The sequence below is a fragment of the Diabrotica virgifera genome, chromosome 4 (assembly GCF_917563875.1).
Source record: "Diabrotica virgifera virgifera chromosome 4, PGI_DIABVI_V3a".
NCBI lineage: Eukaryota > Metazoa > Arthropoda > Insecta > Coleoptera > Chrysomelidae > Diabrotica > Diabrotica virgifera.
The window spans coordinates 126,722,835-126,747,814 of NC_065446.1; the positions used below are offsets into that span (position 1 = coordinate 126,722,835).

The following is a 24,980-nucleotide window of genomic DNA, read 5'->3' on the forward strand; positions in this document are numbered from 1 at the left end:
ACTCATATTTTGAGTACACGGAAACAACTTTCGTTGGAATTTTTCCTAGACAAACAGACGGAATGTGAGTGCATATTGTAGAGTCCCTTTCGTTTCCTGTATTCGTCGTCTCCTTGCCTTATAAGTTGTAAAAGGCAGAGATTAAGGTTCCAAGGCCTACCAGAAAGTAGTTCCAAGAGAATTTCAGGTGTATTGTTTAGATTTGGGATTCCTCATTTATCTAAAAAAACTAATTTTTTTATAAATTTTATACAGTAAAAGAACACAATAGTATAAATATTTATTGAAATTATTGAAAAGTATACAAAAGGAAGCTAATATTTTTAAAATAACATATATTAATTTGATTCTTTCATACGCATCCCTTTTCTCTTACAAGAATATATACTATGTAGTTTTAACTAAAACGATACCTTATGAATAAGCTTCAATACGTCCTAACAAAAAGCAGATGCCTATTTAGTACTTTCATTTATTAATTTAACGAGTTCTTTTTCTCAATTGTTTCACATGTCTACTTAAAATTTACAATCTCACAGATAATTTAATAAGTCTTAATAAAAGCATGATGTGGAAATGGGTTCTACAAGTATTAAAAAATATCTGTGGTACAATTCTGTGGCGACACTTTTGAATAGCTTTTGTCTCTATAGGAAACATTTTTTGAGGTGATTGCCAAATTGTTAATATTAAAAGAAGTGCCCAAAAACTACAGCTCTTCAGACGTACTGAAGATATCTTATACGGTACCACCATGTTGAAGCGACATACCAAATGTAGTCAAATGGTTTGTCAACTGTTATGGAGTTATTGGATAAAAATCATCATCTTCAAAAGGTGTAGCCCAACATGGAAGCATTTTTGGAGATGATTTATGCCAAATTGTTAATGTTAAAAGAAGATGAATGTGAAGGAAGTACCCAAAAACTACAGCTCTTCAAACGTACTCAAAATATTTGATACGGTACCATGTTGAAGGGACATACCAAATGTAGTCAAATGGTTTGTCAACTGTTTTTGAGTTATTGAATAATATATTATCATCTTCAAATAGCTGTAGCCTAGTAGGAAAGTATCTTTGGAGATGATTTATGCCAGATTGTTAATGTTGAAATAAGATAAACGAGAAGTACCCAAAAACTACAGCTCTTCAAACGTACTGAAGATATCTAATACGGTACCATGTTGAAGGGGCATACCAAATGTAGTCAAATGGTTTGTCAGCTGTTCTGGAGTTATTGTAGCCCATTGTAGCCATTGTTAGTGTAGCCCAATATGGAAACCTTTTTGGAGCAGACTTATGCCAAATTGTTAATGTTGAAAGAAGATGAAGGGGAAGTACCCAAAAACTACATATCTTCAAATGGACTGAAGATATCTGATACGGTACCATGTTGAATGGACATACCAAATGTAGTCAAATGGTTTGTCAACTGTCTTTGAGTTATTGAATAATGTATTATCATCTTCAAATAGCTGTAGCCTAGTAGGGAAGCATTTTTGGAGATAATTTATACCAAATTGTTAATGTTAAAAGAGGACGAACAAGAAGTACCCAAAAACTACAGCTCTTCAAACGTACTGAAGATACCTGATACGGTACCAGGTTGAAGGGACATACCAAATGTAGTCAAATGGTTTGTCAACTGTTCTGGAGTTATTGGATAAGATATCCAAATGGTTCTTCAACTGTCTTATAGTTATTGACCTAATCCCCAGTTTCCACCATTTTACAAATTTATAGATTGTTTTTTCATTTTGAGGATTAAGCAAAATACACTTGTCAAAACATAAATTTGAGCACCGGATTGAAAAATAAAACTGATTTTACCCGAGTGGAAACCAACCACCTTGTAGAACCCATTTCTAAGAAACTATTGCCGCGAAATACTAGTAAAGTAAACTTAAAAATACAAATAAACATAGAAAAAGTTATTGCACACGCAACAAAAACATAAAAGGAATGATAACGCATACTATTATGTAAATTATTTCGTTAAAATTATGTGTTAAGTAAATAGTGTAAATCTAGTGTTATTTTTCAACGTTTATAATCTTTAACAACTTATTCTTGATTTCTCTCCGCCTGCAACAAAAAAATAACGTATTAGTATAAAACTTTAATTCATCGTCATAATATAAAATAAATACATATAATTCATGACTTTTATCAGTAATGCAACTTTGACTGGGAAGTTGAAGTGAACATTCAAAAACGACTTTTTATGTTATGCTTACAAATGCAGTAGTAAAGAGTACCTTTTATATCGGCAAAGCCGCGACGGAAGTCAAATAGCAACAGATACGACAAGTGACTTTATATCAATTCCGCTAAGATTCAACAATCTTATGAAAAAATAGTATTGTCTCTTGAGAAAAGTCAAAACTGATTGTTTAGTTTTGTCATGGAAGTAGTACTAGCTAGTTCTGGTGGCGCCACATCACTGACGGTTTTTCAGGTTAGAAACATTTGTGAACGGTGTAAGAATTGAAAAACAAGTGGCGCATAAGACTACCACATTAGCTTTCCGATTTTAGCCAACACCGCTAGTAAAAAGTATACTCGATGACATTAGAAGTGTTACACTGAGAAAAAAAATTCCTTTGAACTTAATTTTTTTGGCAACATGGTAGATTTACATCAAGAATGAAACGATAACATGGGCAAGAATTTGTACTAATATGTAATCATAAAAAAATAATAGGTATGTGTTTGGGGACCCTGTACCTGAATACACTCCTGTACGCGTCTAGGTATTGACAAAATGAGATGATCGATGTCTGCTTGTGACATCTTGTTCCAAGCAACTTGAACTTCATGGATTAACTATGCCAGAGTCTGTGGAGGATATTGCAAATTGAAGAGTCTCCTTTTCATCATATCCCACACAAGTTCGATAGGATTTAAATGCGGTGAACGGGATCGCCATGGTAAAACATTAACGCCAGCTTCTTGGAGAAAGCCATAGTTCAACAAGAAATATAAAGATGCACGTTGTCTTGCTGAAAAAGGACGTGTCGAAGGCCGTCTAGATAAGGCAGTAAAGCGGTGTATGAATTGTCATCAACATAACGCGCAGCTATCATACTTGCCTCGAATAAACATAAGTGGTAATCGGCTACCACAGGCAATAACCCATTACTCCAATTCTCCTGTGTACATGCCGGTCAACAGCAAATCCGATATCTCGTCGCTCTCCACAGCAGCGTCTTACCATCCTACGACCATCATGCATTCCTAAACAAAATCTCGATTTATCGCTGAATACTATGTTATGCCATTCTGCCACCTAAGCTGCCGTTCTGTGCACCAATTCAAACGTTGATGACAGTGACCGGCAGTCAAAAGAAGCACTCAGTCTCACCTTGACTTTACAGTATAGGGAACATAGACAATGCAGTCCTTATGAGAGTTTTTAGCGCGGTGATGCCGATTTCATTAAAAATAATTTGTAATCGAACATTCTTCTTTTAGTGGCCATTCGTTTCGAATATTGGCGATCATTCTGGCTATAATTATTTTATTAACTGATGCTTTAAATATATTAGTTGTTGTTGTGGAGAACCATTTCCTCAGGTTCTTTAACCGTGATATTCTTCTTCTCCCAATTCCTCGCTTTCCGAATACTTTACCTTGAAGGATTAACCTCAGCAATCTGTATCTGTATTCTAACTTTCTCCTTTTAATAGTATACATCACCTCTCTTTGCCCTCTTCGTAATACGGTCTCGTTGGTTATCTTTTCCGTCCATGATATCCTTAGGATTCGCATGTATAGCCACATCTCGAAGGCTTCAACTTTTTTCTCCATTGCTTCAGTGAGTGTCCAGGATTCAACTCCGTAATACAATACTGAGAAGATATAACATCGTAGGAGCCTTATTTTTATCTCCATATTAAGGTTGTGGCTTTTAAAGAGTTTCGCCATGTTATTGAATGCACACCTAGCCTTCTCTATTCTACATTTTATTTCTTGTGAGTGATCCCATTGTTCGTTTACTATTGTTCCAAGATAGTTATACTGTTTTACTCGGTCCACTGGTGTGTTATTTTTTTTTTTTATTAGAAAAAGAAGTCGCATCCACCAAAAGGTTATTAGCGACGGAACAAAATATAAATAACAAAAGTAAACAACTACAGGTTGTACAGAATGTTTATGGATTTTAGATAATTAACTATATTGTCGCAGGAATAGTTTTGACCTAGAGCCTGTGGTAGAGCGTTTGGGATCTTGTAGCGCTGTCTTTCTTGGTCATATTTACTACAAACTATTAAAAAGTGTTCGACTGTTAATCGGACGTTACACTGATCGCATATAGGTGGATTACTCTTTGTGAAAAGATAAGAGTGCGTTAACCTGGTATGTCCTAGACGTAAACGAGCAACCGCAATTTGTTCTCGTCTATTGCGCGACGATGGAAACCACTGAGACACATTATTTTTTATTTTATTTAACTTAGAATTAGATTGAGACCACTCATTTCGCCACAAACACAGCACTTTATTTTTAAAATAAGCTTTTAAGTCACTGGAGACACACTTGTCTATCGGCTCCGAAAAATCACTTAAAATTGCCTCTCGTGCAGACCTGTCAGCTTCTTTATTTCCTGTTATTCCGACGTGTGAGGGAACCCATACAAATTGAACGCTTCTTCCATTTTCATGAGCTTGGGAAAGCTGGTATTTTAGCAACTTTTCAAAAGGATGTTTCGGAAAAATGTGTTTTAATGAGTTTAGAGAGCTAAGGGAATCTGTTATGATCAGGGCTTTGGTGAGTGTAAGCTCGTTAAGAAGTTTCACAGCACGGTATATGGCGTAGAGTTCAGCTGAAAATGTGCTACATGCTGGGGGTAAACGGAAAAGAAGATTGTTTACTAGTATCGCTACACCACCGCTTGCACGACCTGCATCTGTACGGTCTTTGCGGAAACAATTGAAATGTTTTGAATTGTACAACTGATTGGTCTTTAAGTTTGTCTCCTGTAGACAAATAATATCTGGAGAATATTCGGATAAAAGAAGCTGTAGCATAGGAAGACGATGGAAAAATCCATCAATGTTCCATTGAAGTATCGAGTTGAATGTTGTTAACAGATTCGGAGTTAGATGATACTGAGCAATTATCTACAGAAGAGTCACTGTCTAAGTCAGAAATCTCTTTCCCTAAATGGTTAAGAAGTTTCTTTTTAAGTTTTGTAAACTTAGTTTTTGTAGATCTATCATTTGCATATTGATAGCTGCTTTGTAAAAGATAGAGTAAACCAGGCATATCAGTTGTAAATTCTTTAACGACGCTAATAGTGTCGGGGGAGCCTTGGACATTATCAATCAGTAAGGACAATTGGTGGTAATTTAAAACGAATGGTGGGGTATGATTATCAATAAAATTTTCAAGAGTTTCCCGTGTAGATGGGACTTTAGATGAGCGCGGTTTTTTTGGTTTAGAAGATTTGGGTTTTGCAAACAGATTTTGTGATGAAATTGCCGAGTCTGAAGGAGGAGTATCGATCTCACCAATACTGCGTTTTATGGAAGAACTTGCGTTTTCGCAAGTGCTATTAGAGTTTTCACTTAGATGTTGTGGCTTTATTACCTTTGGAAGTACTGGAGCAGACTCATTGGTAATGACAGAAGTCGAGCTTGAAGTTTTGATTGTAAGATTGGTTGAAATGGTTGTTTCGGAAAATTGTGGTGATGTATCAGTTTTATTGGAGTTTTCTGCAGTTGTATCTAATGGAAGAGGTGCTGATAGATTGGAGGATATTGCTTTAGGAGTTTGTGAAAACGGTATTGCCGCTGAATGTGGATGACTGAAAGTGTTGCTATGAGTAGGAGTATTAGTAATTTCTTGGTCATGGAGATTTGTAGGTGTAGGTGATATGCTCGGATTTGATAATGCATAACTTGATGACTGCTGAGTGTTTGGTAACTTGTGTAATATACTTGTTGGATCTGTTTGATTTGGTACTTCATTGTTTGAATCAATATGAGTTGATTCCGTTACTAAACTGTTATTGCATTGGGATGATATGTGTCCTGTATTTTTGCAAATAAAGCAGGTGAGTGTACCTTGTGACAAAAATATGCGGTAAGGTGTTTGGTCGAAATTTATTAGAATAGAATCTGGAATTGGTGATGTTATAGGGCTTACATAAACTTGCCTCCGAAAGCTCAATATGTGACTATATTCGGGAAGAGTTGAGCTAATTTTCAGAAATGTTATTGGGGAAATAAGCTTTAAACCAATATTCTGTAATTCTTCAACTAATACTTGATGAGGAATTGACGGGCAGACACCAGACAAGACTAGTCTTTCTGCTGGAGAGACAAGTCTCCGTGCTGTTACAACTTCGCCGAGTACTTCTATAGAGCCATGTTGTTGCATGAAATTATCTACTACGGTTTTGTTTGCCAAATACATGCAGATTCTATTATGAGATAATCTAGATGAAAAAATAATATTTTTTGGGTTGATTATTGTGCCCAACGGAATTAAATAATCCTGCAATTTAGCATTATCGATACAACTAAATACAATTGCTTGGGTCTTACTCGGAAAAGAGTTTGAAGCGGCTGATGCATAACTGTTTGTGATATTCGAACGTTGATTTACTGGACTGGTTAGATCGGAAGGTGTGTTTACATTGTGTGAAGTCATTTTAGCTGCGGTGGCGAAAGCTTCAGTCCGGCTCTGGTAAGCGACAAACCAACCTCATGCTAGCTAACCTCACAAAATGATTGAACGGTGGTGTATATTTATTATTTGACGTTTTCTTTTCACAATAATAAAGTAATAATTACGTATAGATGACTTACGTAGTAGTATCTAGTAGATAAACACTTTAATTTTAAAAAACTATTTAATAATACCACTTGTTTTTAGTAAAAACTAGGAGTACAATATCAGTACAACTTCACCATACCTTGCCAGGGCCGGTCCTCCACTGGTGTGTTATTGATAAGTGGTTGGGCTTCTCTAATTTTATTTTTGCTGATGATCATAAATTTAGTTTTTGATATATTTACTTGAAGTCCAAATCTTTCAGTTACTTCATTTACTTTGTTTATTAGTTGCTGTAAACTGTTCAAACTGTCTGCAAAAATAACGGTGTCGTCTGCATAGCGGATGTTGTTTAGGCGTTCTCCATTTAGAAGTATTCCATGTTCGCAATTTTCCAAGGCTTCACTAAATATTTCCTCTGAATATAGGTTAAATAATATAGGTGAGAGTATACAACCTTGTCTAACGCCTCGTAGAATCTGGATCGCTTCCGTTGGTTCACCTCCAAGATTCGCTCTCCAAGCCAACATTAGAGATTAAATTAAAATTGTTTTAGGAAGGCAATCTACAATAAATTTAGAATTCATATGCGTTTAGGTTTATTTGAATAGCTATAATTATTCCTCATATAAATCCTAAAATTGTATATTGCCTTTCTAAAAAAGTTTTAATTTAATCGCTCTAATGTTCGATCACAAATTCTTTTTGATAAAATCGGCATCACCGCGCTAAAAACTCTCATAAAGACTGTATTGTCTATGTTCCTTATATTGTAAAGTCAAGGTGAGACGGACTATAGTCGCGGGCGGAATGAAACCGGTCCAAAGGCTCAAATGCGACGCTATTATATACGTATAGTAACAGGTCTATCTTCTACTCCAAACAATTGATAAGCCATTTGAAGGGTAGTAGCTAAACGGTCTCAGAGCTAATAGTTTAAAGTGCATATCTTGACGTCAATGCTCTGTGGTACGCTTCGGTTGGCCAATTGGTCTTCTTCGTGTTCCTCTACCTTCGTTTGCCCACACACACGTAACCGTCATTGACGTACAATTAACACGACGACCAATTTTGCTATACGACAAATGCATATCTGTATACATAGACAACAGTTGTACCCTTGTCAAAATCTCCACCATGGTGGTAATTTTGGTTTCTCTAAACTCGAGGCATTTTCTTACACTGAATACAGTGAGACTGAGGAATAATTAAAAATTTCTCTACCAGCAGGTCTTCATAAATTACGCATAGATCCCGCGTACAAAAAAAAAATTATTAATAGCAAGCTGAAAATTTGTTAATAGCGTAACTGTGTCTAGTCGTATAAACTTTGATGTATGGGAACACTGGAACAGGGAAAGTTTTAATTGTGGAACGTGATTTTAATAATTGTGGAACATGTCATCCTGACAAGTTTATGATTGTGAAAACCAGCAGATTTGTTTTTAAGTTTATTCAATAGCAAACTTTATATATTATAGGAAAAAATGTTTGTCCGACAGATACATTGGGCATTTTAATAAGTCCGACACGTATAACATGTCAAATAACAGGAATTATGTTGGTGGTAAAAAGAAGTCTGAATTTGGCATGAGAGTTTATTGAAAGGGTAACAAATCAATTCGAAGTTCTGTCCGACATAATACATGGGATGTTTTGGTAGTCTGATGTTTCAAACCTGTAACCTATTCCACAATTAAAACTTTCCCTGTTCCAGTGTTCCCATACATCAAAGTTTGTCCGACTATAATAGACACTGAAGCTATTAACAAATGTTCAGCTTGCTATTAATAAATTTTTTTGGTACGCGGTATCCAGGCCTAAATCTGTCTCTTAACAACAATATTTAAAGATAAAATTTAATTTGTACAAAAAGTATAAACGATAAAACATTGATATTGTTATCATAGCAGGCTGTCAGTCATTCTGTTGCCAAAAAATTAAGTTCAAGATATTATTCCCTCTGGGTGTAACACTTCTAATGTCAATGTGTATAATACTAAAGAAAATAATTTGACAAATTAAAATTGAATATTGAATATCAGAAGTTCCAAATCTATATTTTTGCCCTTGAAGTTTTAAATAATGACTCGACCCAATACACTCAGCAAATCATAAGAACTAAAATCTACAAGGTAAGGCCTTCCGCATATGAAGCTATTAAAAAGAAACAAGTTGGTAACTTTAGTTACCAATCAGTTGCTTATTAGTTACTATTATCCATGTATTTTAATGAGTATCCGCACACAGCGCTACTAGTTAGTAACCGTGAGTGATCATTCAACAGTGACTGGGCGTGTAGGTCGCGTAGCGACTAGATTCTACATAGTTTGTTTTGATATTATTTTATTAACTAAAATTACCACGCGAACTGACAGAACAGTCGTTGAATATAAAATTAATACAAGAAGTGAAAAACATCCGTGCATGCATAGACTGACTATAAATGAATATTGAATAATGAATATTCGCGCAGATATCACCGAAAAGGCTTGGAATGCTATTGGAGGAGAAGGGAACATCCATAAACTACGTCGTCAAAATCCCCCCCCCCCCCCGTGCTAAAGCAGTTGCCCCCCATGTCGACGTCTCATGACGCCCTCTTTTAATGATGTTTTTTTTAAATTCCATGTTATTTTTGGATTTTTTAAAGGTAACTCTCACACTGTATTTACAAATGTATCCAAATCAGTATTATTATGTAGCTCATTAATATCCGGGTATTTCTTTCTCTCAATTCACTGCACAACTAATTAGCTTTATTTGGACAAAAGATAACAGTTTTATCTGAGTTGCTGTGCTTTCCTAACTGCATCATATTATGTATAAATATTGATACTTTTTTTATTTCAATGCCATTTCTTTTATTAAAATGCAATGTACTAACTAAATAGAATAGAATATTTTATTTCTATTCGTTCTTTTAGAATTGTTTCACGCAGAGTATTCAGTAAATAAATGAACAGTTTAATATTTATTGCTTCCAGACGTTGTTCTGTAATAGAAGAGTTTATTAAATAAACCCTTCTATTACACCACAACAATTTAAATTTTAAACACAAAGAACAATGTTTTATTGTTTGTTATTCTGTACAAAAGTGCTAGTAATATTATTTAAGGCTGTGACTGGAAAAACGAAATATGAAACGAAATGAAAAGTATGCGATAAAAGTAATATATTTCTTATTAATTCTAAAATAGGGTATATCTTTTATATTCGTGAACCTTTTGTTTTCATTTATTTTCAATTTATATTAGCATATTATTTAGTTTAATTAATATTATACAGTGCTAGTCAAAAGTCCGTACCCCCCCTCGTATCTTTTGATCGGTTATACCTATAATAGTAAAATTTGGAGGGACGAAATAAACGGACCTAAGCTTCTTAACGAGTCATGACAGGTGACGTAATAGTGACATATGACTTTACAGCGCCACTGTGACAGATAATTTTAAATGGGACCTTATGGCAAGTGATACCTCGTTTGAAAGGTATTGAAAATACCTATTCAGTCATACTAATTTTATTTAGAGGTTAAGCTAATTTTGATGAATAAATGAAATAAACGTAAAATGTAGTTTCGCATTTAATTAATAAAAATTCAAAATTCCGCCTATGATTACTTGTCAAAAAGGTTGACATTGACGTAAAAACTACTAGAGAATTGAAAAACATCAACTTTTTTGACAAAAAAACCATAGGCGCACATTTGAATTTTTATTAATTAAATGCGAAACTACAATATTATATTTATTTAATTTATTCACGAAAATCAAAATCAACTTAAACTTAAAAAAATTAGTATGACTGAATAGGTATTTTGAATACCTTTCAAACGAAGTATCACTTGCCATAAGGTCCCATTTAAAATTATCGGTCACAGTGGCTCTGTAACGTCATCTGTCACTATTACGTCACCTGTCATGACTAGTTAAGAAGCTTACGTCCGTTTATTTCCTCTCTCCAAATTTTACTATTATAGGTATAACCGTTCAAAAGATAAGAGGGGGGTACGGACTTTTGACTAGCACTGTATAGCTAGTATTGAAGTTCTACGTTTTTATATGATTACCTATCTGATACTTTTAATAATGCTGCCTTCTGGTAGAAGCTAGTCAAAAATTATAGTTGTAGAGACAATAGCGACATATTTAAATAAATAAATCAAACGACGTCGGAAAGACCACAGCAATAAGCAAAGTCCCCCCTCCCCCTTTTCAACGACGTAGTTTATGGATGTTCCCGAAAAGGAGAGAAGAATAAGCAATTGTACTAAATGAATATATTTATGATTCTTTTGACATCCTACAAAATGCAGAAGCTTAGCATTAGTTCCTTTTAATTCTTTTGCAGCGACAAACGCTCTTAATATTGTTTGCAATGTAGGGATGAATCCAATACCTCCTTCTGCTGTTTGCATCTTTTGTTATAATAATAAAGGATAATATCTTTATCACTTGAATCACTAGTCATTTTTAACGGGATAATATCAATCGATAATATTTTTTAATAAAGGTTTAAAATTTAAACCGTATTTAATAACAAAGCAATAATCGAGAAGTGACTCGTTTTTATTAATTTCAGTAGCGTAGTGTGCGAATCATAGTTAGTAACCAGTTGTTGATTGTAGTTACCAACTAGTTTAGTTTTTTTTTGAGTAACTTCATGTGCGGACGGCCTAAAAGTACCTTTTTAAATACTTCGTTGGCTTATAAATTGTTGCCGCAGCTGTTACCATCACAGTACAAAAACTGACACCCCATATTTGAACAAATGTTGGCGTTTCTTACATTGGATACCTTGAAAAATACAGAACGGTTACTATTTGCGGTGCACATTGAAGGCAAGCATCTACGAACACAACAAATGATATGCTAGCAGCTACAAAAATTTCGTAATATTGCAAAGACTTTTATTTACATGTTTATTGGATATTATAATTACATATTCATTTCTTAAGAATACAGTCTGTGCATTAGTCATACGGAAAACCAATGATGCGATGGTTCTATTTGCTGGTTTCCAGCAGTCTTTTACAGAATAAAAAGGAACATTATGGAAGTTGTAAAATTGGCCTCCAAACTACAGAAAATAACGTGAAAGTACCTAATGAAATGGAAAAGACAATACTTTCAATTTCGTTTTGGAAAAATTTTAACGATAGATGATTAAACATAAGAGATCTATCATACGAAAAAATTATGTTTGCTGAAAGGATCTTGAAGAGTTATGCTCCTCCACAGCTCTCTAGCGAAATTTTGATAAAAAAAACTAAATTTCTACGGAATTCGAGGTATTTCTTTGAATTGGTTACAATCTTACTTGGAAAATAGGAAACAACTAGTTAGAGCAAATAATGATACTGACTCTAGTCTCAAAAACATTGCGTGTGGAGTACCACAAGGTTCAGTATTGGATCCTCTACTGTTATTGATCCTTATAAATGACATCACTACTTTAAAAATCGATGAATTTTTTTGCTGATAACTTGGAACAACTTAAAAGAGGAAACGTAACAGGGCTTATCTATCATACGAAGCACCTATGTTTGCTGAAAGGATCTTGAAAAGTTATACTCATCCACAGCTTTCTAGAGGCTCACCGGATAGTAACGTAGAACGCAACCTTTTGACATGTAACGTAACATTCAGTCAAAATGTGTTCTACTCCACTATTCTGGGAGTCGTTCAGGAACTGCGTGGAGGTTTCTGTTAAACTTATCTAGGAGTTTTGTAATGAGATTGCTAGTGGGATTTGGCTCCGTCAAGTACAGTATGCGGCAAAATAAACAGTACTGAAATGAATATTAAAAAGTTTATGATTATTTATATATTTACGTAGTATATATCTATGTATGATATAACCTTGCAAACATTATTCTCGGCGACGTGAAGTTCCCAATAAAACAGATGATAAAGATGCCCCCTGGTACGAAAAAAATGTTTAATTCTAGTCCGCAATATCGGAATGTTAGACGGTGGATCGGTCTGCCTCCTTCAGCATTCCCCATATGTATACATCAGGTGACGTTATTCCTAATGAGTGCGATGTGTATGAAAAATCACTGCCACGTAAAATAAGGCGATTTTAAGGTTACCACGTCCTGCTGAAACCATTGTTGATTTTAAGTGTGGACCGTTTTCGTGACCTTTTCCGTATGACCGAAAATAGTACTCCATAATAAAAAAATTGTCTGCAAAACTAAGAACCATTCTGAAGCAGCTAACATTAACACGACATTCACATAGGTACATTATACCGACGTTCGGAAAGCACTCAGTACGTTTCGGCGCATGACACATATAAGTTTGAGGCATATGCATTTCAGTACTGTTATTTTGCCGCACCGTAGAAAGTAACATTTTGACGGAATTCGTGGCAGTTGATTTTCAATGTGACATTCAACGTCACGTTTCTCGTCAAAACTTCACTTTTCACGTCGAGTCGTCGCGTTCTACGTGACGATTGAGAGCTATGAAGGGAGTTTTCTGCCAACTTTGCTATTTTGAACCTGGACGTTTTCTTTTAAGATTTAACATAGTGGTATTTATCACAGCAGCTCACCGAATCACCGTAAATGAAATAAAATGATTTTGACGTGAAAGCTCACAGTTGACGTAAAATCTGGTGTTGAACGTCACTATTCACGCCAAAATTGCGTTCTACGTCACTATTATGGGAGTCGTTCAGAAGCTGTGCAGGAGTTTCTGTTACAATTGGTTATCTAGGACTTTTGTAATGGAATTTGGCTTCGGCACGTAGAAAGCGACTTTTTGACCTAAAACGTTACTTTTTACGTGAAAGTTTTAAAGTGATAGCCAGCCAAACTACATACAAAGTAATTTATGGTCAATATAAGGCGACCAAGCTCTCTGCCTTTAGCATTTGTGGCAGTCATCGAGACAATTATAATTATTACAGGGAATCTAATTACAGTTGAGTCCCCGAGTCTTTAACCGTGCGTCATCATTTAAAGCATTCGAAATAAGTCTGAAATTTACTAAACGCAACAGTAAGTGACAGAAAGTGGGTATTATTCCGATCACGGGTTATAGTAAAAAATTTGACGTTATCAAATAAACAGAATGTCAAATTTAAGTTTTGCTTTAAAATTTTGGTGCATAATTACAGCTACAATTGAAGTAGCTCAATATAGTTATTTTCCCAACTAGTGCGGAAAGTGATATTTTCACGCACGAGACTGCCGTTGACCCGAACTACGCGATAGCGGAGTTCGGGCAAGCAGTCGAGTACGGGGAAGACACTTTCCGCATGAGTTAGAAACAATATTTTTTCTAGGGACGTAGATTTGGAAAAAAACCACAAAAAATAGAGTCATATCAATTTTTATTTTAGGAGTGAAAATACACAAATTAATTCTTTGATAAGGTTGTCAAAACCAAACTTTCAATATAATGGGTTACCACGATGACGATATTGGTTTCCATGACGACGATTTAAAACCATTGTAATTTTCTACTGATTTGACTTTTAAATATTATGTCAAAATAATTTTATTTCATCAAATTATTGCGTTAATTTCATTAAAACATGAACACAATAAGATACATTTGAAATAAATTAGTAAATAATATCTAAATATTAGTTTATTGCATGTATTATAGTATATTGTAATGCCATATCAGAAGGTATTCTACTTTCCCGCACGCCGTGCGGGAAAATTTACTTTCACGCACGCTGTGCGGGAAAGTGCAACTTTCGGAAACGAAATGCGTGCTAGAAAGTGGCTGTAATGCGTACTAAAAAGTGGCTGTTTAAGCACGACCGTAGAAAAAATTCTTTTATTATCATTGATTAATAAATAAATAAACAATTTATAAAAAAATTCGATAACATATTTTCTTTTTGTTATTTTATTCACTTTGGCGGAACATTATAAACACAAGCATTCCTTAAATGTGTCCACAATGAGGTTATTTGTACGTTGTCAAAATTTATTGTAAAATAACATAATCGTTTCATAAAATTTCTAACTCCAATATAAAATTAGTTGTGTAAACAACTGTTTGTATACTATAAAAAACTTCAAAATGCAAAAATTCGACAAAATAACAGCAAAAAATTCAACAAACCAAAACGTCAGAAATTGTACTTAAAATATGTGAAAACCTCCCCTATCGTCTTTCTTTGTACCTATCTCTTTTCAATGCACTGAGTCTAGATCGTTCATAAAAATAACATGTGTTTTTACTTAGTAACAGGCGGCAGCTGGTTTGTCATTAGTTTCATGCGTGGAAGAGAATTATGCTAGATAAAAAGTATGTGTTTTATCTCGCCAGGTATTAATGACGCACGGGTAAAGACTCGCGGACTCAACTGTACGTGTGGCAATTTTTTGCGAGAACTCTAGAATTTATTGTCACAGTTTGTCAAACGACTGTATTCAACAATCCTCTGATCTAATTCAAAAAGTATTCTTTTGTCTAAAATGAAAACTTTTTCGTTATCATAAAACCCAGCTATATTATTGATATACTCATTCAGACGTTTTTCTAACAATAAAACGTATTTTTTCTAAAACGACTCCTCTTTGGTGTCATCGATTTCCTCCATAATTTCCTCATTTTATACAAATTCTTTCCTTGGAATAATCTTTCGATGTCTGTAAGTCGTAAGTAGTCACTAATCGCTGGTGGCCAGATATAAAAAATACGTACATCTAAATAGGGCCCTTTTCAGCTTCCATTCTCACTACATGACCAGTACTTGGATGTCACTGAAAAACAAATTCTGAGATGGATACCTTGTGAACAGATTTTCAATCTAAGACTGAGCAGATGGGCGGACGGATGAGCAAACAAACAATCTATGGAATAGAAATTTTATTTTAATATGATTATTTCCTTCAAATGAAGAAATACACGAACTAGAGAAGAAAGTGCAAAATATAAAATATTACGAAATCTTTGTAAATTCAATGTGAATGCATACTTTGATGTTTCCATAAACGTCGGTGTTTAAAAATATGAAGTGTCGATGAAAAACATAAAATAGGCTAAATAATATCTACATATTGCTTGAAAATAAAAATCTACACCATTTTTCATGCTTTTAAAATACAAAGTCGGTTAAAAATATCAATACTGTTAAAACGACATGCACTACACTAAATACCTTCTTCTTTCTTTTTTTATTCTTTGGTTTTTTATAATCTTCGATAAGAGACGAAGCTACACTAGACGACGACGACAAACAATGCTAGTAAAAGAAGGTTAGTACAGAGTTAGTAAGCTCGAAATGTTTAAACTGTGTTAATAAAAGTCACTTGAAAGTTGTATACATTAGATAATACTTACGTCAAGAAAAGAAGGTCCATTTGAAGAATTATTACAATTTTGTGCCTGGAAGTAAAGATATAATTATTACAATAAGGTCCTGAAACTGTAACTTGTGGCATCTCAAAGTTAAATGTTCTTTATATGGGATTACCAACAGTTTGGTTGTAATGACAATTACATTTCATAATCATCAATGGTGCTACAGCCCTATAAAAGAACCTCGATCTTCCCAAGTATATTACACCAGTCAGTTCTACCCATTGCCAACTGTTGCCAGTTTGCTGTGCCTATTTTTCTACCATCCTCGTCTACACCATCCTTCCATCTAGAGTTTTGGCCTACCCCTATTTCTACTTCCCACAGGTTATGACATAAGGATTCTTCTATTCTACGTTTCAAACGTTAGAATTAGTATGGTTGTATATTGCAAGCGGGAATTTTTGTGATATCTTGCAATATTCTGTGAATTATCATAAGTAAATCCTCTTTTAGTATTTCACAGCAGTTAACAGTTAACAGCGATAATCCTCTACAAGTACCTGCCTAATACTACCTTTCACGGCCGCTGCCGTTGAGAGCGGCAACGTTGTCAACAAAATTCTCATTTAACTTGCAGTGGTCCTATTCTCCGTACACTGAATCGCATGTCTGAAATACGGTAAAGGAGGGATGTCCTGCTGTGATCTTGCTAGATGTCCTGCCCATCTTAGTCTTCCTATTTTTAAGAGATACTATGTCTTTACCACCAAATATATGTTTATGTATGTGGTATATCTCGTAGTTGTACCTCATCCTCCAAACACCATTTTCACAGATGCCACCGAATATACAGGGTGTCCAGAAACTCTCCCGACAAACGAAGACCGGAGATTATTCAGACAATTTTAAGTCAATATAACCCAATTCTCCTAATCCGAAAATGCTTCCTAAGGGAGCTAGAGCTCTTTGAAGATGGCGTCTTGGAATTAGTTTTTATTAAATATCTCCAGAACGCTTTTATTTAGAAAAACAAAAACTGGTACACTTATTTATTTTTCAGACAAAAATAGATTCCATCAAATACGAATTTCTAGTACCGGTCATAGGCGCCGGCTTTGGGTAGGACAACGGTTATTAACTTTTTGTCTTTAACTTCTAAGCATTTTTGACACTGGATTATTAAATTGTGAGGTATTCTAGTACTAAAAGATACTGTTGCTTTAAGTCGGTAGGATACACCGTTTTCTAGAAAAATCGATTTGAAAATTTGTCGTTTGTTGAATATGAAAAAAAAAATTAAAAAAAAAACTGTTTAGAAAAACGAAAACTGGTACGTTTATTTATCTTCCAGAGATAAATCGATTTTCCCAAATGCGAAATTCTAGTACCGGTCATATGCGTCCGTTTTGGATAGATCAACGGTTATTTTATCGCATAATTTTTTGTCTTTAATTTTTAAGCATTTTTGACACTTGATTAAATTATGAGGTATTTTAGTACTAAAAGTTACTCTTGCTTTTAGTCGATAAAATACACCTGTTTTGTGTGAAAATTTTTTCAAATTCATAAGACGAAAAATTTTCAAATCGATTTTTCTAGAAAACAGTTCATCCTACCGACTTAAAGCAGGAGTACCTTTTTGTACTAGAATACCTCACAATAAAATAACCGTTGCCCTACCCACAACGAACGCCTATGACTGGTACTAGAAATTCGCAATTGATGGAATCGATTTACCTCTGGAAGGTAAGTAAGCATACAAGTGTTCGTTTTTCTAAATAGAAGCGTTCTGGAGATATTTAAGAAAAACTAATTCCAAGACGCCATCTTCGAAGAGCTCTAGCTCCTGTAGGAAGCATTTTCGGACTAGGTGAATTGGGTTAAATTGTCTTAAAATTATCTGAAGAATCTCTGGTCTTCGTTTGTCGGGAGAGTTTCTGGACACCCTGTATATGCCACAATAGGGAACTTGTATAAAATTTTAAATTCGAAAAAAATGTTATAAATCACAACAGAACATAATTTAAAACATGTATCAAATATTAAAAAGTTTTGTTTGACTTTCGTTTGGCCCCTAAAGATGATTAAAAATTCAAATTAAAACAGGTGGCCCAAAACGCGTTGTGACGTCATTCGTTTAAATTATGTTTACATTCTTCCAAAAAAGTAAACAGAATTTAAAATTAGACATTATAAACGTCAGTAGAAAATCAGTAGAGAAACCTCACAAGTGTTTTTGATCGTTTGAACTATTTTAAATGTCATTTAATAGTGTCAGTGTCAAAACGAATGCCAAACCTAATAGGGAACTTGCACATTTTTTTATTGCATAATAATATTCAGTTTCCTTTAAAAATAAGATTTCCAAAATTTCATGCCTTAAAACCTCATAATAACAAGTACAAATTTAAAATCTATATATATATATATATATATATATATATATATATATATATATATATATATATATATATATATATATATATATTTTGTTTTCTGGCCTTGGTTTAGAGAACCTTTAGTTAATTTAAAATAGTTCAAACGATCAAAAACACTTGTGAGGTTACATAACTGTATTTTCTACTGACGTTTATAATGTCTAATTTTAAATTCTGTTTACTTTTTTGGAAGAATGTAAATATAATTTAAACGAATGACGTCACGACGCGTTTTGGGCCACCTGTTTTAATTTGAATTTTTAATCATCTTTAGGGGCCAAACGAAAGCCAAACAAAACTTTTTAATCTTTGATACATGTTTTAAATTATGTTCTGTTGTGATTTATAACATTTTTTTTCGAATTTAAAATTTTATGCAAGTTCCCTATTACATTTATACCTAAAAATACTTGACGATTCCACTTCCACTCCGGAAATCGTTTTCAAAACATTAATGAGAAAATGTGTTGATTGAGGTTTGACTACTTGTCTATGAAGATTAAAGGTAACAGCCAATATTGGCTGAAAGGATATGTAGGTGGATGTTTTATGCCCTCTGATACATCCAAATTCTGATTATTCTGTGTGTTTGTGCAATAAGTCTATGTTATGTGGTTCTGTGTTTGGGAGTGTTCGTAAATTATGGGAGAAAACAAAACAACACAAATAATCCTGCTACACCCAAAAAAGTACACCCTTTATCTATGTATAGACCTTATCAGAAAAGTTAAACAGGATAGGAAATAAGTACGTCACAACGACACTTAAACAACCAATGCAGATTTATCATGTCCAAAACCAAACTGAACAACACATAGGAGAGCTCAAAGAACTTACAACATTCCCTGTTAACGCAACAGTTTCTATATAGGAAAAACTGCAAGACCACTAAGCATCAGGATAAACGATCATGAAACATACATCAAACACAGTGATTTTGACAAATCACAGATATACAAACATGCCTGGGACAATGAACACATACTACAATGGAGAGATGCATCAATAACCATGAAGGAGGATAACAAAAGAGTTAGGAAAATGCGAAATACAAGTCTCAATCATACACTCTACACACGCAAGGATGCAAAGACTTTCAACTATATGTCCTATACTATTTAATCTGTATTCAGAGGATATATTTAGTGAAGCCTTGGAAAATTGCGAACATGGAATACTCTTAAATAGAGAACACCTGAAAAACATCTGCTATGCAGACGATACCGTTATTTTTGCAGACAGTTTGACAACAAGTCATAAACAAAGTAAACTGACTACAAGTAAACATATCAAAATCTACATGTATGGTCATCAGCAAAAATAAAATTAGAGACGTCCAACTGCTTATCAATAACACACCAGTGGACCTATCTTGGAACAATAGTAAAATAACAGTGAAATCACTCACAAGAAGTAACGTGTAGATTAGAGAAGGCTAGGAGTGCATTCAACAACATGGCCAAACTCTTAAAAAGCCACAACCTTAATCTCGAGATAAAAATAAGGCTCCTACGATGTTATATCTTCTCAATATTGTACTACGGATTTGAATCCTGGACACTCACTGAAGCGATGGAGAAAAAACTTGAAACCTTCGAGATGTGGCTATACAGGCAAATCCTAAGGATATCATGGACGGACAAGATAACCAACGAGACCGTACTGCGAAGAATGGGGAAAGAAAGAGAAGTGATGTTTACAATTAAAAAGAGAAAGTTAGAATATCTCGGACACATAATGAGAGACGGCACTAAATATAGACTACTGAAAATAATCCTTCAAGGCAAAGTATTCGGTAAGTGGGATATAGGGAGAAAAAGAATATCATGGTTAAAGAACCTGAGGAAATGGTTCTCCACAACAACTAAACTATTTAAAGAAGCAGTTAATAAAATAATTATTATGGTCAGAATGATCGAAATATTCAAAACTAATAGGCAGCCGTCCTCAATTAAAACGCGAAATCTGCAAAAAACTTGAAATCGAGTTTTTGTTATATGTTGTTTCCTTGTGACCTTATTTTTTATGCTTCTGCAATGTCTGAAAGCCGTATCATTTTATTTACTACCAAAATAAACAAATTGGAATATGACGTATGTGCTAAATTTTAATAGTTGCTTAATTAAAATGCGGTATCTACAGAGTACTCAACTAAAAAGCGGTATGTGCTAGCGAGTATCATGTACTTGCCGCGTTTTAATTGAGCACAGCGTATTTACCGCGTTTTAACTTGATTAATTTTTTCATTTTTTAAACTGTTTAAACTTTTTAAACATTCCGATTATTTGTATTTTGAACATGTATGACCTGTAGGTATTTTGCGTATATTTATAATAAACAATTATAAGCTATTTATTTTTCTTTTTTGGCAACTATTCTGCCTTGTGAAAAATCCTATTTGTAAATAAAATGCAGATACGGCACTATTTCTGATCCACTAATATGTCCACTGCTCAATTAAAACGCGGTATATGACTTGTTATTTACAGCTGTCATAAAAACATGATTTTTTTAAAAATATATTTTTAAATAATGTTCAACTATCATTAGAACATGTTTTGCGTCAAAAAGTTGTCCAAACATATAGAGTACTGAGAAAAAACTTTGAGAGCCCATTTCTCGGTTTTAAGTTAGCTGCACATACCTCGTTTTATTTTAGGACGGACAACACATAATACACAAAAATACAATTTACAACTTATACTCAAAGCACTTAATATTTACGAACACCGCACAGAACCACATAAAACAGCCATAGGGCATAAAACATCCATCCTCATATTCCTTTAGACAAAACTGTCTGTTACCTATAACCAACATAGACAAGTACTCAAACTTCAATTTGTTGATTTTGATATGACAATCTCAACAACTACTGACGGTTATACACAAATGTTTTTAACATATTTTCTCAATAATCTTTTGAAAACGATTTCCGGAGTGGAAATAGAAACGTCAAATATTTTTTTGGTAAAAATGTAATTGCCATTACAACCAAACTGTGGCTACTCCTATATAAACATAACATTTAACCCTTTAAATAGTTTTTTTTTCAATAACCTCTTGAATCAATTTTTTATATTAATACTTTGATTTCCAGATCGGAAGCTGTTAAAAAATCGAATAAAAATACGTCTATTAATTGTTAGCTTAAGTCAATCTTACTTTAATACAAACTCCTACGTCTCCGTTTTTAGTTTGTTCTAATCTAAGTTGTTCTCGTAAATGATTCACCTCCTAAAAAATATAATAAAAGTAAAATATACAGAATGTTTAATTTTTGATTAGATATAATACACTGAACGAAGTGCTAAAATCGGCACCATTGCTGTATACTATAATAATTTTATATATTTTATTAGTTAAAGATGTTCAAAATTTATCTAGTCGTTATGATAGGAACAGTATGTTATTAAAATTACTTTATTAATTTTTCTGTTTTCCGATTATTAGTTTTTATTGCACAGTTTATAAATTATCACTGAATACATAGTTAGTGAAAAATAACCATATCTATTAATTACATTAATGAATAATTTAAGCAGTTATGCAAGTAACGATTGTCCAAGAATATTCAAGAACTAAACGAAATAGCCGTATCTATTTTGCTGGTGAAATTGATACTCGACGCCGCCAACAAGTAAGAGCTCGGACACATGCCAGCTCTAAATCAAGTAAAACAAAACAGAAGCTGTTGTTTTTCAAAATGATTGGCGTTTCATTCGATATAATATTGAAAATATACTTGGCGTTCCGCAAAGTACTATATGCGATGCTTTACAAAGATTTGGGAAACTAATGTTTTACTTAAGAAGACATGTACAGGAAATACCAGGGTGAACGAAGTGCTTCGAGAGGCGGACATTTGCTCCTTCAGCTTTGACTTCTAGGAGACTTCTAGATGTTCATGGTACCATAGTTCGGAATGGGATATCTGGGCGTCGCCGTTTCGGCGGGGCCATTTGGGCGACGGGACAAGTGGACGTTAGTCGTTTCGGTGTCGGAATTAATTGGTGACGTTATAGGTTACTTTTTTAAGTCTAAGGTTACTGATGATGCCATGGTCATTTTAAAACACGCGCGTTTTAGAAAACTTGATTTACGGACTCTACAGCGTTGTTTAAATAAACAAAAAATAGTACCGCTATAAAAAATATTTTTTCTACGATTGTTTAATAACATGCTCATTATTCGCTATTTTTTCACAGATAATAGCACCCATTACTGTACCCGTGAGTAATAGTTCATTACTCACGGGTCATTACTCACGGGCTGCAGTTAGATTCAAGTGGCGCATATCAATTGCAAATAAAATTACTTAAACTTGTTTATTTAATACAATAATTATTGCAACTTATACCAATGATTAACTTCGAAAAAATTTTAAAGGAATTTTAACTGTAACAATGTCAGTATATTTTTTACGTTTATAGCTGGTTTACTAATAGGTCTGGATCCCGCGTATGAAAAAAAAGTTGATTAATAACAAGCTGAAAATTTGTTAATATCTTAAGGGTGTCTAGTCGGATAAACTTTGATATATGGGAACACTGGAACAGGGGCAGTTTTAATTGTGGAACAGGTTAAAAATTTGGAACGGTCACACCACGAAAACGGCACATTTATTTTGTCCGACAGAACAGGCTTAAACTCTCCGAACAGAGATTAAACTCTCATGCAAAAATCAGACTGCTATTTATCACCTGTCATAATTCCTGTCATTTCACATATTCTACATGTTCCACTCGTTAAAACGCCCATTTGGTGATAAATAGCAATCTGATTTTTGCATGAGAGTTTAATCTCTGTTCGAAGAGTTTAAGTCTGTTCTGTCGGACAAAATACATGTGCCGTTTTCGTGGTCTGACCGTTCCAAATTTTTAACCTGTTCCACAATTAAAACTTCCCCTGTTCCAGTGTTCCCATATATCAAAGTTTGTCCGACTAGACACCCTTAAGCTATTAACAAATTTTCAGCTTGCTATTAATTAACTTTTTTTTCATACGCAGGATCCAGACCTATAAAACTTTATAGCTTGTTTATTATTTATTTTAGTGACAGTGACATTAGCGCATTTTGTTTGTGTTAATTGGAATGTATAACTAATATTGTGTTTATTTTTCAAGTTATATTGTGTTAACTTTGTTATAACATATTATATATAGTTATATTATTATATTATATATAGTTAAATGTAAATATACATTATAACTATATAAAATACGTCCACCGACAATAGCCACTTCCTATTTATTAGATTCACTGACAGTAGGTACAAATTTATGCTTATAAATTTTCGGAAATGAATAGAACTTGGATTGACTAGTTCTTGTTGTATTTTTACAATAAATAAGAATTTGGTAATAGTAGGCAACCAATTATTCAGCCACGCACTAGGGGTAAACAGCATTTAGGTATTTTTGTAAATTATTATAATTTAAATCTCGAGTAGTTGATTACAAAATAAAAAATTAAAAGAATTAAGATTAAAGAATTAAAATAAAAGATTAAAGAATACGAGCCGTAGGCGAATAACTCGCCTACGGCTCGTGTCGCAAACTTCATAATAGGCATCATTACATGCTCGTTGAATAATATACTATTATTATTTGTAAATACAGTATTACACGTATTACATAATATTATGTGTTTACATCCAATCTACAAAAAATATTCAACAAATATAAATTAAAATAAAGTATAAAGTAATAAACTAAATCAAGTAACTGTTCATAAAAATCAAATAAAATGTCTTTATCGTATTTAGTAGTTAGTCTTTCGACTTACTTACTCTTTTATAATTTCATTTGGAAATGTACGATTCCGAGTCTGAAATCCTCTCATCTTCTGATAACTCAGCAAAAAATCGCGTGTTTTAAAGTGACCGTAGCAACATCAGTAATCTTAGAAACGTAAAGTCTAAAGTCAACTTTTTAATTATTGAACTGACAGAAGTAACCTATAACGTTACCAATTAATTAATTCCGACGCCAAAATGGCCAAAGTCGAAACGGCTGACGTCCACTTGGCTCGACGCCCAAGTGGCCTCCTAGAAGTCCAGACCTTACCTTAACTTTTAGGAGTCCTTGACAACGATTTGTTCAACTACATACATAATATAATGAATACACGCCACCATAGAACTGCACTCATTCATCATCGAAAACTGCTCTGCAGTATATGTTTTTAAAACGATAACCTTACAATCATATCGAATTTCGAATACAGACTTTATAATCAGCTGAGAAATTTATAGAAATAATTTTTGTACCGGGTGTCCCAATAAAAATGGCTCTCGGCCATATCTCAGGAACCGTTTATAGTACAGCTTTGAGAAAAAAATATTTAAAACAAAAGTTGCCTCGAGAAAAGCCTGGAAATTATTTTCATAATTGTAGGTCCACCGCTAGAGGGCGTAATTGAATATCAAAAATTAAAAAAATCAAAATTTTACAAAATTTACCTAATGAAAGGGCACTGG

General features: G+C 33.8%; 1 protein-coding gene across 16 annotated transcripts in view; it reads right to left on the minus strand.

Annotated features, from left to right (window-relative positions):
* Positions 1 to 267: 267 nt before the first annotated feature.
* Positions 268 to 24,980, minus strand: part of LOC126883907 (ribosome-binding protein 1-like) — a 189,862-nt gene continuing 165,149 nt past the window's right edge. For 10 of the 16 annotated variants that reach the window (XM_050649612.1, XM_050649609.1, XM_050649621.1 and 7 more), the window contains 5 exons: positions 21,664 to 21,735; positions 16,100 to 16,144; positions 15,918 to 16,001; positions 11,471 to 11,581; positions 268 to 2,086 (listed from right to left, as the gene is read on the minus strand). In XM_050649612.1, the coding sequence (XP_050505569.1) occupies positions 11,492 to 11,581; positions 15,918 to 16,001; positions 16,100 to 16,144; positions 21,664 to 21,735 (291 nt within the window). In that variant the 3' untranslated portion in view covers positions 268 to 2,086; positions 11,471 to 11,491. The remainder of the gene's footprint in view (positions 2,087 to 11,470; positions 11,582 to 15,917; positions 16,002 to 16,099; positions 16,145 to 21,663; positions 21,736 to 24,980) is intronic. The other 6 variants (XM_050649618.1, XM_050649614.1, XM_050649620.1 and 3 more) reach the window with 4 other exon arrangements.